Raw genomic sequence first — 17,356 nt, 5'->3', positions numbered from 1 at the left:
GGAGAAGCAGGCTTCCCGCGGAGCAGGGAGCCCGATGCGGGACTCGATCCCAGGACCCTGGGATCATGACCTGAGCCGAAGGCAGACGCTTAACCATCTGAGCCACCCAGGCGCCCTGTAGTCCATTAGTTTTACACAGAGATGTGAAAGCACTTCAGTGAAGAAAGGGCAGTGCCTTTGGCAGCTGTATGTCCAAATGCAAAAAAAGATGAGCCTCACACCATACTTTGTACTGTATGCAAAAACTAGCTCAAAATAGATCATAAACCAAAATATAAAACCTAGAACTCTAAAACTAGAAAAAAACAAATTTTTTCTTGAGTTAGGCAAAGGTTTTTGGGTGTGATGCTAAAAGCACCATGTACAAGGGAGAAGCTTTGGTACCTCGGACTCTGTGAACAGTTACATCTCCTGCTCTTCACCTCTCTGTTAAGAGAAGGAAAAGACCCAGCAGTCACAGACAAGCAAGAAGAGGCTAGCGTGTCCTGTGGTGGCGAATCAGAGTGGGGCATCGGGGGGGGATCTTTGGGGGATGTGTATATGCAGGGGCAGCATACAAATGTGTCTCCAGCTCTTCAGCACCCTGTAACATGGCACACCTCACCCCCAGATCTTGGTTTCTACTACTCTTTTCCATTCAAGGAACCAGGGTTCCTTGGAGAAACAGCTGCGTCTAGGCTGGGGGCGGGGGTGGCAGAGTGTGTCACAGGACACAGGAGCCAACCGAAAGGGCCAAAACTGGAGCCATTTGAGCAAAAAACGCAGTTGTATTGGATTATAACCCACAGCGTAAAATGATGCATCCACAAGTCCGTACTGATAAAAGTAAATGACCCAGTAGATAAGACAAGGATCTCCGTGCAGAAGAATAACAAATAACTTGTATAGATGGTCCACGGTCAGAGAAGAGCCTAACTCCCAACCTTAGCGTGGTCTGTGTGTGGAGACTCACTTCCAGAGAGCACAGGATGGCCGGGGGACGAAGGGCTCCCTGTCAACAGGGCAAAGTTATTCTGTGCAGAGTGGGAGGCATGCCCGGATCAGTGTGAGACCCCTGGCTGTGTCTCTGCTCCTCCTCCGGCACCAGCTCAGCAGCCTGGGACCCCTGAGTGCAGCCGTGCAGGAGCCAGATGGCTGGGCTGGGGGCTTCTCAAGCCCGCCAGAGGATCAGAAGCATCTCCTCCCTATTGCCCTTCCCTGCATCTTCCTGCCCGCCTCCCGCATGAGGGGAGCCGGCTTTCTGGTCGACAGTACCTACCCCAGCCCCGTGGTCCAGACCTGCTCCCAGACACAGCCACACATCCGTGTGGGTACACACGCCACAGCGCTCCTGGGCTGGGTTCTCCTCAGCCCCAGCTGGGCATTGGCCACAGTCCTGCTTCCCTCTGAGGAACCCAGCAGGGGGCAATACCTTCCCAGCCAACTGGGGTCAGCCCCACGCAGGCCCAGGGGCCTCCTTGCCAGCCACATCGGGACCTGTGTGGGCATGCATTCTGGCATTGTGTTCTGTGGTCCTCATGGCTCTGTTTGCTCCCCAGTGACGCAGCACATGAAAGCACTCCTGGAAAGGAACACTAAGAAGAAGTCCAAGTTGAGAAAGAAACCCAAGCCTTATGTTGAGGAACCGGATGGTAGGGCCTCTCCCCACAGCCCCTCTGCGCTGTGTCTGCACAGCTCTGCTCTCCGGCCTCGGCCGCCTGGCCTCCTTTCTCTAACCGCTTCTGGGCTGGAAGGCGTGTTGATGGGGTAGCACTAACCATCAGACTTGTGGGCTTCTGTGCTGGCCAGGGGCCCAGGTCACTGAAGGGGCTTCCACGGGAGGCCACACCTGCCCTGTGCCTTTCTCAAGAACAATTTCCAGCTTGCACGCTGGGCTCTCGGTGGGGCAGGGCATGAGGACAAACTGGGCAAGGCCTGCTGGAAACACCCCTAGGTGAGTGTTTGCTGAGGAAGTGCCCTGTGGGCAAGTGCCTCCCCAGCCCTGGCCTCTGGCCCAGGCCACCCGGGGGCAGGGCGTGGAGCCTGGCATGGCTTCCTTGGAGGGAGCCCAGGATTCCCCAACTTCTTCCACCAGCCCCGCCCTTCTCCTGGGCCCTGGCTCAAGACCCATACCCCCATCCCACCACTGTCCAAGCTCCAGGGAAGCCCTGTTAACGCAGGACTATGCCCTCCCTGCTGAGAGAGCTGTCGGTCTCACTGCTCTCATGGCAGCATTCCCTCCTGGCACCAGGGCTCTGGGACCAGCCCCAGCCCCACCTCTAGCACTTCCCCCAGCCTTGGACCACATCCCCATTCTCCAAACATGCCCCACTTCTCCTCCTCTTAATACCGTAACTCAACCGCGATGCCCCTTCCTCTGGGAAGCTATCTGGCTGCACACCACCCTTGGCAAGAGGGGGCAGCTGCTGTCCAGGATTCCCAGCTGCCCTTGGGCCACACCCATCTGGAACAGGAGTGGCAGGGGATCTGAGCTCCTGCTGGAGCCTGTCCAGGAGTCGGGTTGCAGCAGGGAGGTGGGCCTGGTGGGGCCGAGCGGGACACCGTGGCCCAAGACAGTGTTGGGTAGTGAGGAGGGAGCTCGAAGCCCCAGGACCCCACAGTGTCCACGCCAGGAGGTGGCAGTGGCAGCTTCTAGCCACACCCAGCAACTTTTCAGGCTTAAAACCAGGGGTCGGGGCACTGAGGCCCCGGGGCAGGCCTGGACTCCTGGACAGCAGCCTCTGGGAGAGCTGCTTCCGTCGGTCCCTCTGCAGGCCTCTGTCTCCTCACCTATAAGACTGGGTATGGGTATGCCCAGGCGAGGCCGGGACAGGCCAGTGGGCCCGAGGCAGAGTGCCCCCACACCATCGTGAACATCTCCCTGGGCTGGGCATGGGCACGGCACACCCTCCCAGGCACGCAGCGGACATCCCACAGTCAGGCCTGGGAAGCCACACCCGCGGCAGTATGGGGTGCAGGGGAGCTCCTGGGACTTGGGGCGCACACAGCCTCAGTCCTGGTCTGCCCACAAAAGCCGATACCAGCAGCTGCCATCTGCTGAGCTGTGCACCAGACTCCAAGGTCAGCCCTTCACGAGCACTTGTGGTCGGTGTTGTCCCCGTCCCCATCCTACAGGGGAGGAAGCTAAGGCCCAGAAAGGCTGCCTCGTGACCAGGTTCACCAACCGAGAGGTGGCAGCCCCAGGATCTTCAGATCACAGTCTGTTGGAGAGGCCCCCCGAGACGGGAGGTCAGGGCGTATCTCACTCACCCAAGGGAGGGGTAGGCACACTCCCAGTCTGCAGCCTGCTCCTTGCTGCAAGGTGCTCCCTGGGCCCCTAGTGGCCAGTGGGCAGCCCAAGGCCCCCTTTGCCTTCCAGGTCCCTGGGAGCCTGCCAAGGAAGGCCACGTCGGCCTGTGGCAGACAGGTCCAGGTGCTGTGTCCTGAGCTGGCCTAGCAGAGGCTGCAGCTAGGACTCTCTGCCAGGGATCTGCAGATCCCCCAGGGACCTGAAACAGATTCTCCAGGGAGAATGGGAAATGTTGGTTTTCACTTTGATTACTTTAAAAAAGAATCCCCTTGCCACTTAGAATAATAATACTGTTCCGTGATTGTTCAAAATGAAAAGCTTTTCATGGGCTAAGCCATGCTTATGTTTTTCACACTGGGGTCCAAGGACCCCCACGTGCTCAGACGTCCACAAGAAACTGCTTCCTCTAAAAGAAGACTGGGGTATTTGGATTTGTGAGTTGGGTCTAGAGGCCTCCCTCTGGCAGGCAGGCACTGGGGCAGGTGGGCCCAGCAAGGCCAGAGCCTTCCAGAGAGGGTGCCAGTTCTGAGCTTGGAGACACACATTCTGGCTTTTCTGTCTCTGTTGGTCCTTGACACCTTGGGCTGGGTGGCTCCTCTGGGCTTCGCCTCATTGTGTGTTCTTGGTCTTCTTGCTGCCTCTCCTTCACTTCCCTTCCCTTGCCTGGGCCGGGAAAGATGCCACACACATTTCAGACCCACCCTGTGTGGGATCTCCTCCTCCACTGCCTCTCCCCCACCCCCTCTCACTTCTCTCTCCTTCCCCTCATTTCTGTATCTGGAGAAGCTCCTGGCCGAGGTCCTTGCCCTCCTGGAGGCATCCCCCCATGACCACCAGCCACAACTTCTACCAGGGGCCGAGTTTTAGAAAAAGCCCCTCCCTTGAGAAAGGAGACCAGTCCTCTCCCAGCCGCCTTCAGCCCTCGGGCAGAACCCAAAGGTGTCTTTCTGTGTAGTGGGCCTTCCAGTGACCCCCAGGCTTAGGACGTGGGGCATCCCCTCCATGCTCATTGTCCTTCCACATGCCACCATCCCCTCGGCCTCCCCTTCCATAACTGCTGCCTAGGCAGCCCTCAACTAAGAGGGATGGGGCTCTGCAGGCTGAGGCCCTCTCCCGCAGCTGGCTGGGGGCAGGGCCACAAGAGTGTTGGGGCTGCTGTCCAGCTAGCCCAAAGCCCACTCCTCAGTACTGGCCCAAGGCAGAGGGCACTGAGCACCTCTAGCCCTGTTGCCTGTGGAAATGACCCTTCTTAGGGACTCCCCAGGGCTAGTCTGCAAGGGGAGCATGGGGTTTGGAGGCCCTGGGGCCCATGTCCTGCCCTGTCCCGCCTCTGATCCTTCCCAGCCTGCCCTTCCTGGCGGTGGGGAAGCGTGGGTGGGCTGACAGAGGAGTTCCTTCCCAAGCCTGGCTCCTTGAGGTGAGGAAGTGCCCCTTGCCTTTCCGTGTGGGTTTCTGCTCTAAAGGACTTAGCCCAGGACGGTGAGGACCCACTGCCCCCAGGCAAGTGGTAGGCGGGAGCCTGGCCAGGCCAGCCCAGGCCCCCACAGCTCTTGCAGGAGCTGCCTGTCCTCACCCCTCCTGCTGCTTCTCTCAGCCACATGTCCACACCACGCCAATCAGCACCCATTCTCTTCCAGGGGTGGCGATAAGCACGTATGCCAAGTACTGTTACCACAAGCTGCAGAAGGCGGCCCTGACTGGGGCCAAGAAGGTACGAGCTTCCCCCAGGACAGCCGGGCGTGGGTGGGCAGGCTGTGCTGGTGACACCCAGACGGGGTTCGGAGGGAGGCCTGGACAGGCAGCCCTCACATCCTGGGGAATGCCCTGCCCTCCTTGAGTCCAGCCGGCTGGGGCTGGGGGAGGTGGCGGCTCACAGTACAGAAGGTGCTCCAGAGAGCCCACCGAGGCAGGCAGCCAGGGAAGGCCTCGGGCAGGGGCTGCGCCCCAAGTTCAGGAGCCAGTGCAGACAAAGGGGCATGTGGCTAGGCCGGGGCCCCAGGGTGTAACCAAGTGAGGGTGCCAGGCCTGCCGCTGTCGGGCTGGTGCAGTGAGGTACAAAGGAGAGGCAGAGCCCGTGAGCAGGCCTAGAGACAGCGCTTCTCAGCGGGGACCCTCACCCTGGCAGGCTGCCCCTGGACCCAGGGGACGCCAAGCCTTGGACTGCAGGGCAGGCTCAGGAGACCGCGACGTGCCTCTTCACTCACACTGGGCCACCCACCTGGCCAAGAGCCCAGACCCATCACAGGGCCCCTCCCACACTGGCAACCAGGGTGGGGCAGACGGGCAGGTGGTCCTCTCTGACACCCATTCTGCCCTGGGCCTTCTGAGTGCCCACCAGAGCTTGGTCCCACAGCCCCTCTAGGGAACAGGCCTGTCACACCAGACAGCTGCACCTTGTTCCCTGGTCTTAGGATGTGTGGCTCTTGGCCATCTTCCCCTCTGTCCCCTGCTCCCTTTCAGCCCCCCCACCCCACCCAGGAAGCCCCTCAGGCCCTCCTGGGTCTGACCCTTCCCCCACCGTCCCAGAGCCTGGCTGCCCCTCCCCTCGTCCCCCTCCCCCCCAATTCACTGCTCTAGCTCTGCCACTGGGAGCTGCTGCCTGTGCCCACCTCAGGCTTCTCCCCTCACCTCCAGCCCAGGTGGTCTCACATGGTCCAGATCAGCCAGCCTGGTCCCTCTATGGCCCCAGGCAGCTCTCATGCCAGGAGTCACTCCCACCTTCCTCCTGTGTGACCAGTGGGGCCACCTGAAGATTTAGGACATTGTAGGTGGCCCAACAGGGTGCCCCTCCCCCGGTGATGTGGGACCAGGGAGTTGGGGTGCCCCTGGCTCTTTCTAGGCAGGCGCCTGGAGTTACCAGGGGTGAGAGGACAAGGGGAGAGGGGGAGGGTGGCCAAGCCAGGGACAGCCCTGGCGGGGGTGGGGGAGGGAAGGCTGGGAGCAGGGCGGCGGGACCACACCAGGACAGAGAGCTGGGCTGTCTTTGCAGGGGCTGAAGAAGCCCAACGTGGAGGAGATCCGGCATGCCAAGAATGCTGTGTTCAGCCCGTCCATGTTTGGCAGTGCCCTGCAGGAGGTCATGAGCATGCAGAAGGAGCGGTACCCCGATCGGCAGCTGCCCTGGGTGCAGACACGTCTCTCTGAGGAGGTGCTAGCACTCAACGGCGACCAGACAGAAGGCATCTTCAGGTGCCCCGCAGCCCGGGCCCTGGGTGTGGGGGCCTCGGGTGTCTCCACCATTCTCAGGCAGGCAGGAGCCATCAGGCACCAGGACCACTGGGCCGACTTCCGCGCCCCAGCCTTGGGTTCTGTGGCCAGGAGACCCATGCCCCTGTCTGGGAACAGCCAGAGGCCCCCCGACAAGAAGCCATCATGTGGGCGGGGAGGGACACCCTGGAGCAAATGGAAGGGCCACTATCAACCGGGAAGGGCAGGGCAGGGCCCCATCCTCAGGAGGCAAGTCAGAGAATCATCCCCCCGAATGGCAGCATGCCTGAACTTAGGCAGGAGGGTCAGCCAGGGACAGTGCCTCTGTAAAAATGGCCACCAGGGTCCCAGAGGGCACTTGGACAGCAGCCACAGGCAGGGCCTGAGGCGTGAGCCTGGAAAGACACCCCAGCAGCAGCCAGCAGATGCCGCTCACCTGTGAATAGGGATGGTAGTCCCTGCCCCATGGGGCGTAGCACAAGGCCTGCTGCCAAGATTCACCTACCCAAGCCCCGGGAGGAGAGCTGGGGAAACAGGCTTGGGGGTCTAAGGCTCAGTGGCCCTGCTGATAATGGCGTCTGCCTGGGGGTGGCCAGCAGAGGGAAGAGGGACGGCGTGGGGGCGGGGTCTGGCCGAGGATGCGTGGGGGCGGGGTCTGACCAGGGCAAGACAGAGTCCTCCTGGGTGAGACCCACCCTGTGCTCCACAGAGTCCCTGGGGACATTGATGAGGTGAACGCCTTGAAGCTGCAGGTAGACCAGTGGAAGGTGCCGACAGGCCTGGAGGACCCCCACGTCCCTGGTGAGCCTCCATTCCCCTAGGAGCTGAAGCAGGCCTGCTCCAGGCAGTTGAAACACTTGGGCTCCCCCTTATTCCGCCAGTGATGTCATGGCTCCCGGTCCGTTTCTAGCACAGACACCCCCTCCTATCCTGCAGTCTCCTGGGGGCCCTCCTTCCGGCTTAGCCTGCCGCTCTCCTGCACTCCCTGCATCAGCCCCCAGTCGTGTGTGTGTCCCCCCCCCCCCCGCCCCCCGGTCAATCCAGGCCCTCAGGAGCACCGACGCGCCAGGGGCTGGGCCTTTCCAGTCGGGCCCGACACTCCCGCGCTCACGCCGCACGCTGTCCCTACCCTGTGTCGCCCCAACCCGCTGACCGCTCCACGGCTCCCGCCCCGCCCCGCCCAGGGGAGCCCGCCCAGCAGGCTGTGCTGAGCACCCGCCCGCGCTGTGTCCGCAGCTTCGCTGCTGAAGCTGTGGTATCGGGAGCTGGAGGAGCCCCTGATCCCGCACGAGTTCTACGAGCAGTGCATCGCGCACTACGAGAACCCCGAGGCCGCCGTGGCCGTGGTGCACGCGCTGCCCCGCATCAACCGCCTGGTGCTGTGCTACCTCATCCGCTTCCTTCAGGTACGCGGCGGGCCCGCCCCCACCCCCCCGGGGCACGCCCGCGCGCGGGGCCCGGCCCACCCTCCTGTCCCCCCTGCGCAGGTGTTCGTGCAGCCCGCCAACGTGGCCATCACCAAGATGGACGTCAGCAACCTGGCCATGGTGATGGCGCCCAACTGCCTGCGCTGCCGATCGGACGACCCGCGCGTCATCTTCGAGAACACTCGCAAGGAGATGTCGTTCCTGCGCGTGCTCATCCAGCACCTGGACACCAGCTTCATGGAGGGCGTGCTATAGCACGCGGGCCCCAAGGACCGAGGGTGGGGACAGAGCCAAGCTCGGGTGCGCCCGGGCAGGGGAGCACGCGGGGAGGGGGGAGGGAACGCCCCAGCCGCGGAGGCAGCATGCCAGGCCCCGCCCATGCCCGCTCCAGCCCTGGAAGCCCCCAACTCTCCCTCCCAGGCCCTTGGCCTGAGGACGCAGCCGGGGCAGAGGGCGAGTGGGAAGAGCGCCTCTGGGCCCCCTCCCACCCCGCCGCCTAGTGCCCAGTTCCTTGGGCACCGCCCCGCCCACCGCCGGCCGGCCAGCCCCGAGAAAGTGCCTTCTGTTTCCTGGAGCCAAGTGACACTGCCCCTCCCGGCCGGCCTGAGAGCACACGCCGCCCTCCCCCGGGGTGAGCTGCCTCGCGGGGGCTCCTGCGCTCAGCCAGGCCCTGGCCTGGCCCTTGCCCGGCTGCCCCTCTTTCCTCTGCCCCGCACTTGCCCTCGGTCTCCTTCCTGGCCTGTAGCCTTCAACACCCCGCACCCCCCACCCCCACCCCGCCACCTGTGGCCTCCATCGTGGAGACCGCACGGGAGTTGGGGGCCCCAGGGCACTGGGCTGTCCATCACCAGAGCAGGGCCCGGCAGGCTGTCTCTGGGTGGGGAGGGGCCCCCAAACCAAAGTCCTCTGGGTGGGGGCAGGGTTGGGCAGGCATTCTTGGGGCAGGGTGGGGGAGGGGCAAGAGTATTTTTTCTTCGTGTAACTATAAATTCAGATTCTATCCAGCACACCAACCCGCCTGTGTATAAAGATATAGAGGGAAAGATATAAGAACTAAATTTGCTAATGACATAGTTTTAACCCAAATGCTATTTATCTCTGAGCCGTCCTAGCCTGTCCTCTGTGCAGAGCAAGTTGATATCACTCCATCATTTTCTTCCCCACTTTCTTGGCTTCTGACCAAAAACCAAACCCTGCCCCATCCCCATGTGGGACCTGCAGTTGAAGAGAGGGAAGGGACCCCAAGCTGGGGAACCAGGGAACGCCCAGGATTCCTCAAGGCCAGAGCTGGGGATAGGAGGTACCTAGACTCTCAGTTTGTACATTTTCCATTTTGGAATTTTGAGTTCCAATTGTTAAACTTAATTTCTCCCCAGTTTATATATATATATATATATATATTTTTTAGAGTTGAGTTTTTATTTATTATTAAAAACAAAAAAGCCCAGCCCTGCCGCTGCCCGGGTGTCCCCTGAGGTAGCGTCCTAAGTCGGGTGGACCCCGGGCCTGAAGTGGACGGCCCGGCCACAGACTCTCGCTCTGACGCATGGACTCAAGAGGTGACAACACTTTATGTGAATAAAATACATATGGACACTTGCGAGCCACGGTCAATGCCTGTCGCCTGGTGCTCTTCCAGTCGCTGCAGGGGTCTGGGTTGGGGGCTGGGCAGCCCACTACTGCAGCCAGCCTGTTGCTAGTATGGTCACCTAGGTGGACAGGCCAGGGGAGAGTGGGGGAATGGAGAGAGGGCGTAGGGGGTTGGGCTGTAAGCAAGGCTGTTTCCTGGGAATGGGGGAGAGGTGATGAGCCAGGGAGGGGGCACCAGCTGGCTGTTGGGCCCCCTCTGCGCCATCTGCGGCCACCTGGGGTATGGGTCGACCCCTAAGTCCCTGCCCGTTTGCGCAGGGAGTGGGCTTTTTGTGACGCGTCCTACCCCCAACCTGCCATAAGTTCTAGGCAGAGTGTTTATTCAGTAACTAGTTGAAAATGCAGACAGCCCAGCCAAACTGGCTTTCTCTGAGGGGTACCTCGCCCACTTGCCGGCGGCCAGCCTCCGACGGCGGAGGGACAGAGCCTGCATTCCTGCCGGCGCCCCGCTCCCAGCCCGTCCCCTCGCTCCTGAGTCCGCCTGCACCGCCGTATCACATCCACACCGCGCTGTCTGGCGGTCTCGTCCGCTGTCCCTTCCCCAGCGGGACAGCAGGGCGGGCCGCTCCCGCCGTCCCGGAGTCCCGTGCGCCCAGGGAAAGCGAGCTCCGCGCCAGTCCCCGGAACCCGAAGTGTGAGGCCGCAGTCGCCGGGGGATGCGTGTTCACGCAGCGCCAGCCCCGCGTGACCGGCCCGCCGCTTCCGGCGCCGGGGGAAGATGTGGCAGGCATGCGGAGCGCTCCGGACCGGCGCCCTGGCCTTGGCGCGGTCCCCAGGGACCCGGGCCTGCGGTGGAGGCGGGGACATCTCCTACACGCAGGGCCAGGCCCCAGAGCCCCGGACGCGAGAGTATTTTTATTACGTGGATCATCAGGGCCAGGTGGGCCTGGAGCGGGGCCTGGGGGGGCGCACCTGTAAGAGAGGTGGGGTCGACGGGAGGGCCCCTGCGAGGGGCGGGGTCTCTGAGGTAAGTGAACGTGACTGCTGAGCTGGGCCAACGAGCTGGAGAGATTGGGGCGTCGGGCCTCAGCCCCAGAGGGGTCGGACCCCCAGCAGCCAACCTGCCACACGCAGCTGCAGCTGCGTCTCGCGCGCTCTGCATCCCCAGATCCTGCCCCTCCCTGCGGTCCCCGGCCCTCGGGGCCGCCCTGCCTGATTTGCAAGCCCTGGGGGGTGGAAGCAAGTCCGGGAGCCTCCGCGGAGGAGGTGGCACACTTAATTAGAAACTTGAGGAAGGGAGAGGTACGGGGAAAGCATGGCAGCTCAGGCACCTGCACGGCCCGGAGTGCGGCGTAGATGCGGGAATGTTGGTAGGGCCCCCGGTTTACTTTGCACTCGTCTCTCTGCACACGGTGTGTACACACGAGCAAGGGAAGCGGACACTAGCCTCAGCTCAGGCCTGCCCAATGCCAACCCCGCCCTGGGCCCGACTCTGTCTGGCTCCCAGCTGGGACTCATGGGCAATGGCCTGCCCCTCTGTCCACAGCTTTTCCTGGATGACTCCAAAATGAAGAACTTCATCACCTGCTTCAAAGGTACTGCTGCACCCTCTTACCCACCTTCCATCTCCCTTCAGCAAGGCCCTGATGGGCTCTGCTCCCCAGCCTCCCCACTGGCCCGCCCGAAGCAGAGGACTGGGCATCCTGCGCACAAGAGCCCTGCTGTCTAGACTGAGGCCAAAGTGGTGGGCCGACAAGCGGTGCCAGCCCTTGGCGTTGCCCAGGGCAAGCCGTTTGCCTGGGGGAGTGGGGCCCCGTGTAGACTGGCATGGTAAGCAACCGCGCCCCTTCACCTCCAGACCCACAGTTCCTGGTCGCCTTCTTCTCCCGCCTGAGACCCAACCGCAGCGGTCGCTACGAGGCCTCCTTCCCCTTCCTCTCGCCCTGCGGCAGGGAGCGCAATTTCCTGCGCTGCGAAGACCGGCCCGTGGTCTTCACGCACCTGCTGGCCTCGGGCCCCGAGCCCCCGCGTCTCTCCTACTGCGGCGGCGGTGAGGCCCTGGCCGTGCCCTTCGAGCCGGCGCGTCTGCTGCCCCTGGCAGCCAATGGGCGCCTCTACCACCCGGCGCCGGAGCGTGCGGGCGGCGTGGGCCTGGTGCGCTCAGCCCTGGCCTTCGAGCTTAGCGCCTGCTTCGAGTATCCGCCCGGCGCGTCCGCGCTGCCCTCGCACGTGCGCTGGCAAGGCCGCCGCCTCGCCCTCACCATGGACCTGGCCCCGCTGCTGCTCACCCCGCGGCCCTGAGCCGCAGGTGCCCCTGGCCGCCCCCCAACCCCGCGGTCCCGCCCCCCTCCCCGCCAGGTCCCGGCCGCGCATCGCTGCGCACGCGCACCCAAAGAGCGCGCCGGCCGAATGCGCGTGCGCGGCACAGGTGCACCGCGGCCGCGGCCTGCTCGGCGCTGTCCGAGGTGCTGCCGCGTCCGTGGCCTCGACCGCGAGGAGGGGTGGGGTCGCGGGCCCTTCTGCTACCTCCCCACACCTCGGGCCTGGGGCGTCCTTTGGTTTGGCCATCGCTCGCTGGGGCTGGCCGGGGAGGCCGGGCCGGAGGCGCGGGGGCTCCAGTGCGCGTGCGCGAGCGGCGCCCGCCCCTCCCCCGCCCGGCGCTGCTCGGTGGGCCGCGGCGCCGCGGGCTCGGCGGGGGAGCCGCGCCGCGGGAGTGTCAGGTGAGGGGGCGCCCGACCCGAGGTCAGCGGGCATGGGGGCGGGATCGGGGGCCGTTCCGGCTCTGTACCCCACGCGGACCGAGAAGGGGAGGAGACCTGGCAGGGACCACGCCCTGCCCTGAACTGGCCCAGGACAGACCCGCGCTGGAGGGGGTGCAGGTGACATCGTGGGGGTAATCGAGGCATGCGGCTCTGGCTTCGCCCTGAGCCCGAGGGGGTCGCAGGGCTTCCTCGCCCCTCCAGTCCCCGCACAGATGGGCGCCCTGGAGACGGTGACAGCCAACGCAGAATCCTGTGTGTGACGCCCCGCCCCCTGCCCAACCGGATTAGAGGGCTGTCCGCTGGGTAAAAGGCTTTCTGGGCTGGCCTCCTCTGCTCTTCCCGCCTGGGCCCTCATCCCTGCTCAGGCCGGCCCTTTTATTCCAGTCAGTGTCTAGGGGGTGTCCCTGTGAACCGCAGTGCCTTGAATCCTAAGGAGGAAGCCAAGAAGCTCCTCTACTTGAGGACTTGCCGCTGGAGGCTGGGTGGGCAAGCCCTGGGCCAGCGCTTTGGCTCAGGGAAATGGATCCCAGGAGCCCAGAGTATGCCTTCAGGTCCTTGGCGTTCACACATATCCGGAGACACCTGGGAACTGCCTCTGCCTGGGCCAGAGCTATATTCCATTAAAACTTCTGCTGTGCCTACCTCATTTCTAGTGACTTTAAATAATCATGTGAGTTACAAGTTAGAGGAAGATATGAACAGACACCAAGGCCACTTGGTCCCTTTCCACATGACTCCCTCTTGCTAGCAGGGAGACTTGGTAAACAGGCAGGTGTTCAGAGCGGGACCCTTTGAGGAAGGGCTGGAGGCTGGATAACAGCACACCCTCAGCTTTGCTATCCCTAGTTCCAGACTAGCTGGCTTCTCGGCCCAAGTCCCCACCTTTAAAACTGGACTTACTGTGCCTGGAACTAGTCCCAGGCCTCCCCATCTCTCTAGGATCACAGATTTATGCATCTGCATAAATCCCAAACACACTATATATTCCTTCACAGTTTAGGAGGTCATTGCTCCCACAGCCCACTTGGGAAACTGCCCTAGAATCCCAGTTGGTGGCCCAAGGCCCCTCTTTTACAACCCCGCTGTTCCAGAGCCCAAAAAAACAGAAGCAACTTGCTGGGAGCCAGCAGGGAGAACATAGGTCATTTCCTATTGTGTGCCACATCCCCCAATTCTCTAACAAGTTCCCTGAGAAATACCCCTAATTCTCTGCAAGCTGTTCCACCCACTCTCACCCCCAGGAGGGCAGGGGCAGGGGCTGGATAAAGCTGTGTTTGCATTTTCCTGTGGCTGGTGGCTCCCAGATCAGTTCTGCCCCTGTGACCCATCAAGATACATCAGGTGGATCCCAGGGTCGGGGAACACAGCATGAATTCTAGGGAGAAAAGGACTAGACAATGCTGGGTCAGGGTCGGGCGAAGACAAGGACACTGGCAGTGTGGGGCCTTGGGCCTTGTGTTGGGGGCACAAGACTTCTGTTATGGACTCGGCTTTTGGAAGTCTCACAGAGAGGAGTCCATGTGGACAAGGGGAGATGTCTTCCCAGAGCCTGTTCTTCCCCTTCTAGCCTGTGCTTGGGCGCTGGGCTTCACCACCTCACCTTGCACTAGCCTCTTGCACCTTAGATTCAAGGAGTGGCCAGTTGCTAGAATGTAGAAGGAAGCCGGATCCAGACGTCCACACGCACGAGCAGGAAGCCCCTTACAGTGCCAGACGGAGATAGATGGGAAGAGAAGAGAGCTCGGGCAGGGTTGACTCTCCCCACATGGCCTGTGTAGTAAGACTAAGAACGGTGGAAATTCCAAACTGAAACCTGATGCCCCAGATCTTCATGACTGTTTTTATAAAGGAGGGAAACCAACTTTTTTTTTTGTTTAATCGGTTGCTTGCACTGATTTATAACTTTTCAGAAACTAGACACAAGGTGTGGGCCTCCATCACGTCCGTCTCTGGCTCTCAGGTGTTAGGGGCAGGCCTGCCAACCTGTGTTTCAGGAGGCACATCACATCCGGGTGGACTGTAAGAAGCCCGTCGGGAGGCCGCGGCTTCGTGGCCCGCGGCCAGTCCCGCGGGAGATGGCCCCGGGCGCGCCCACGCTGCTGCTGCTGTGGCTGCTGCGGTTCCCCGATTTCCCGGCCCGCGCCGCCGGCTGCCCGGCCGCTTGCCGCTGCTACAGCGTCACGGTGGAGTGCGGCGCCCTGCGGCTGCGCGTCGTCCCGCCCGGAATTCCACCCGGGACGCAGGTGGGCACCGCGTGGGGCCGCTGGGCCGCGGAGCAGAGGCGCCCGCGACACGGAGGGAGGGCTGTGTGAGCGTCCCGTGGGTGCTGGAGCGCCCCAGGGAAGAGGGAGACTCCCTCAGCGGCGTGAACCCCCTCCTTCCCTCCCTCCGTCCGGCCCGCAGACGCTGTTCCTGCAGGACAACAGCATCGCGCGCCTGGAACCGGGCGTATTGGCGCCTCTCGCAGCCCTGCGCCGGCTCTACGTGCACAATAACAGCCTGCGCGCCCTGGAGCCAGGCGCCTTCCGCGCGCAGTCGCGCCTGCTGGAGCTAGCGCTCACCGGCAACCGGCTACGCGGCTTGCGAGTTGGCGCTTTCGCCGGCCTGGCCCAGCTCCGTGCACTCTACCTGGCCGGCAACCAGCTAGTGCAGCTGCTGGATTTCACCTTCCTGCACCTACCGGTGAGCGGCTTAGGTGGGCAACGGCAAGGGGTAGTGAAAGGGAGAAAAGTCAACCCAGTCTAGCCTGCTAGGAAGGGATCCTGGGTCCCAGGGCCCCTTTCCCTGATGATCTGCTGTCCTTCCTTCAGCGACTGCAGGAGCTGCACCTGCAGGAAAACAGCATTGAGCTGCTGGAGGACCAGGCCCTGGCCGGGCTCTCCTCATTGGCACTGCTGGACCTCAGCAGGAATCAACTGGGCACCATCAGCCGTGAGGCCCTACAGCCCCTGGCCAGCCTGCAGGTCCTGCGCCTCACAGGTACCTCCTTCCCCGGGGGAAGGGATCTCATGCGAAGGTTTATTCCCTGGCCACAGGGGTGGCAGTAGGAAACAGGCGCAGGTGTGGAGTGGACTTTGATTTCAGTGGCTCTGAACTGCAGACCATCCAGGAGCACTCTGGAGGGTCATGCCACCACCTGCACCATGGTAGAAGTCTGATAGGAATGGGGGTGCTGGAAGGGACACAGCTCAGGGAACTTGCCTAATGAAGACAGAAAAGGTAGAAACCCTTTGGAAGAGTTGAGGGGCTTGCACTTGCACACTTAGGGGCTATCAGGGCAAGCAGGCAGAAACTGGAAGGATGAAACTAGGGCTGGCATTCCAGGACACAGCACCTGAAGACAAGGCTGACAGGACCTGCAAGGTCTCAGTGCTATAGAATGTCTATGTGGACACCAAGGTTCCCCCAAAATAATGGGACTTGTTGCAGAGACTTCAGAGGAGTAGAGGCTTTCTTAGAAATTAGGGACCTGGAACATGCATCACAGAACTGAAGGGGGAGGGAAGAGCCTGCCCACACTCCAAGGAGCTTGGGGTCAGAGAAGAGGCTGCAGGGGCGCCCCGGGGGAGGTAGGAAGGGGGCTCCTGTTCTGGCCAACCACCCCTGAGCTACCAACCCACCACTGCTCTGCCCACAGAGAACCCATGGCGCTGTGACTGTGCCCTGCATTGGCTGGGCGCATGGATCAAGGAGGGCGGCCAGCGGCTGCTCAGCTCCAGGGACAGGAAGATAATGTGTGCAGAGCCCCCGCGCCTGGCACTTCAAAGTCTCCTGGACGTATCCGGCAGTAGCCTCATCTGCATCCCGCCCTCTGTACACGTGGAGCCGCTGGAGGTGACAGCCAACTTAGGGGACGACCTGCGGGTTGCCTGCCAAGCTTCCGGCTACCCGCAGCCCCTGGTGACCTGGAGAAAGGTGGCCCAGCCTCGCGAAGGGCAGCCACGGGCTCAGGTCCAGCCAGACGACGGGGCGCCGCGCCCAGCCGGGCCCGGCGCCTCTGACACGGGCAGCGGCATGCTCTTCCTCACCAACATCACCCTGGCCCACGCGGGCAAGTACGAGTGCGAGGCCTCCAACGCCGGCGGCGCCGCCCGCGTGCCCTTCCAGCTCCTGGTCAACCTGTCCCGGCAGCAGCAGCTGCCGCTGGCGCCCCCGCCGCCCCCGCACGCCGGCCCCGCCAGCCACGAGCCCCTGCAGGAGGCGGGCAGCATGGCCTTCCGCGCCCTGGGCCTGGCCACGCAGACGGCCATCGCAGCCGCCATCGCGCTCCTCGCGCTCACGGCGCTGCTGCTGGCGACCCTGATCTGCCGCCGGCGGCGCAAGCGGAAAAAGGCGCCGGGGCCGCCGGGGGAGGGCGCGCTGTTCGTCAACGACTACTCGGACGGGCCCTGCACCTTCGCGCAGCTCGAGGAGCTCCGCGACGAGCGAGGCCACGAGATGTTCGTCATCGACCGCTCCAAGCCGCTCTTCGCCGAGGGCCCGACGGAGGCGGCCGCCGGCGCGGCCGCCGGGCCGGGGCAGGGCCTCCCGCTGCAGCCGCCCGCGGCCTATGAAATTCACTGCTGAGCGGGGCCCAGAGGGAGGGGCGGGCGCGTGCGGATGACGTGGCCTCGCGGACTGGCCGGCCCGCGGGCTCGCCCGCGCATGCTCCAGCGCAGTCAGTAAAGGCTAGAAGCTGCGCGGTGTGCGGCGAGCCGTGTGTGGGGTCTGGGGCCCCGAGGGCGCGGCGCAGGCACCTGCGGACCCCCAGCTCTGCAGGCGGAAGTCCTAACGTGCGAACGGACGGTGGCCAAGGAGGCCCCCCACGCCCCTACCGAGGCCCTCCAGAAAAGACCCCTCCCAGGACCACCGTCACCTCTAGCTCCGCAGGGGCTGACACCGGCTCGCCAGCCTGCTGGAGGACCTGGGGCGTCCCCGAGGCGGGAGGGGCGACGGGCCGTGGAGGCGCCCAGACTGGCTGTGAGGCGGGTGGGACGCCCAGGGAAGGGGAGGCGGGCAGCGGACTGGAAAACAGCTGTTAGTTACCCAGCGGCCAGGTTGGGGGTGACAGCAGAGCCAGAGACAAGCCATTCTGACCAGTT

At 63.1% G+C, this 17,356-nt stretch overlaps 3 protein-coding genes across 5 annotated transcripts in view; all 3 read left to right on the top strand.

Moving 5' to 3' along the window:
• The window catches only part of ARHGAP39 (Rho GTPase activating protein 39), a 91,391-nt gene extending 81,868 nt beyond the window's left edge, over positions 1-9,523 (top strand). Inside the window, exons 7-12 of one of the 2 annotated variants that reach the window (XM_035012218.1) lie at positions 1,539-1,631; positions 4,927-5,000; positions 6,279-6,478; positions 7,206-7,297; positions 7,733-7,902; positions 7,984-9,523. In XM_035012218.1, coding sequence (XP_034868109.1) covers positions 1,539-1,631; positions 4,927-5,000; positions 6,279-6,478; positions 7,206-7,297; positions 7,733-7,902; positions 7,984-8,178 — 824 coding nt within the window. In that variant the 3' untranslated portion in view covers positions 8,179-9,523. Of the gene's footprint in view, positions 1-1,538; positions 1,632-4,926; positions 5,001-6,278; positions 6,978-7,205; positions 7,298-7,732; positions 7,903-7,983 lie in introns of those variants that run through there. The other variant, XM_035012217.1, reaches the window with a different exon arrangement.
• Positions 9,524-10,268: 745 nt separating this feature from the next.
• CUNH8orf82 (chromosome unknown C8orf82 homolog) lies at positions 10,269-12,916 on the top strand. Its single transcript, XM_035012216.1, has 3 exons — positions 10,269-10,453; positions 11,060-11,108; positions 11,372-12,916. Exons 1-3 carry the CDS (start codon positions 10,292-10,294, stop codon positions 11,812-11,814), a joined length of 654 nt encoding a protein of 217 aa, XP_034868107.1. The 5' UTR covers positions 10,269-10,291; the 3' UTR covers positions 11,815-12,916.
• Positions 12,917-12,987: 71 nt separating this feature from the next.
• Positions 12,988-17,326, top strand: LRRC24 (leucine rich repeat containing 24). 2 transcript variants are annotated; one of them, XM_035012212.1, is made up of 4 exons: positions 12,988-14,518; positions 14,679-14,957; positions 15,095-15,254; positions 15,913-17,326. In XM_035012212.1, the coding sequence occupies exons 1-4, from the start codon at positions 14,351-14,353 to the stop codon at positions 16,839-16,841; spliced, it is 1,536 nt and encodes a 511-aa protein (XP_034868103.1). In that variant the 5' UTR covers positions 12,988-14,350; the 3' UTR covers positions 16,842-17,326. The 2 variants fall into 2 exon arrangements, with proteins under 2 accessions (XP_034868103.1, XP_034868102.1); XM_035012211.1 differs by having other exon boundaries at positions 15,086-15,254.
• The last annotated feature ends 30 nt before the right edge of the window (positions 17,327-17,356 follow it).

This window comes from Mirounga leonina, unplaced genomic scaffold (genome assembly GCF_011800145.1).
Source record: "Mirounga leonina isolate KUSES-001 unplaced genomic scaffold, KU_Mleo_1.0 Mir_165, whole genome shotgun sequence".
Lineage (NCBI taxonomy): Eukaryota > Metazoa > Chordata > Mammalia > Carnivora > Phocidae > Mirounga > Mirounga leonina.
Note: the sequence above shows the minus strand (reverse complement) of the source record. Positions and strands in the feature narration are given on the sequence as shown.

What these genes read in the sequence shown, in the direction of transcription:
- LRRC24 (XM_035012211.1), top strand. Translation starts at nt 14,351, where the DNA reads ATGGCCCCGGGCGCGCCCACGCTGCTGCTGCTGTGGCTGCTGCGGTTC. An exon ending in GAATTCCACCCGGGACGCAG is followed by an intron (nt 14,519 to 14,678) that starts GTGGGCACCGCG and finishes TCCGGCCCGCAG; the next exon opens with ACGCTGTTCCTGCAGGACAA. An exon ending in TCACCTTCCTGCACCTACCG is followed by an intron (nt 14,958 to 15,085) that starts GTGAGCGGCTTA and finishes TCCTTCCTTCAG; the next exon opens with CGACTGCAGGAGCTGCACCT.
- CUNH8orf82 (XM_035012216.1), top strand. Translation starts at nt 10,292, where the DNA reads ATGTGGCAGGCATGCGGAGCGCTCCGGACCGGCGCCCTGGCCTTGGCG. An exon ending in ACGTGGATCATCAGGGCCAG is followed by an intron (nt 10,454 to 11,059) that starts GTGGGCCTGGAG and finishes CTCTGTCCACAG; the next exon opens with CTTTTCCTGGATGACTCCAA. An exon ending in CTTCATCACCTGCTTCAAAG is followed by an intron (nt 11,109 to 11,371) that starts GTACTGCTGCAC and finishes CTTCACCTCCAG; the next exon opens with ACCCACAGTTCCTGGTCGCC.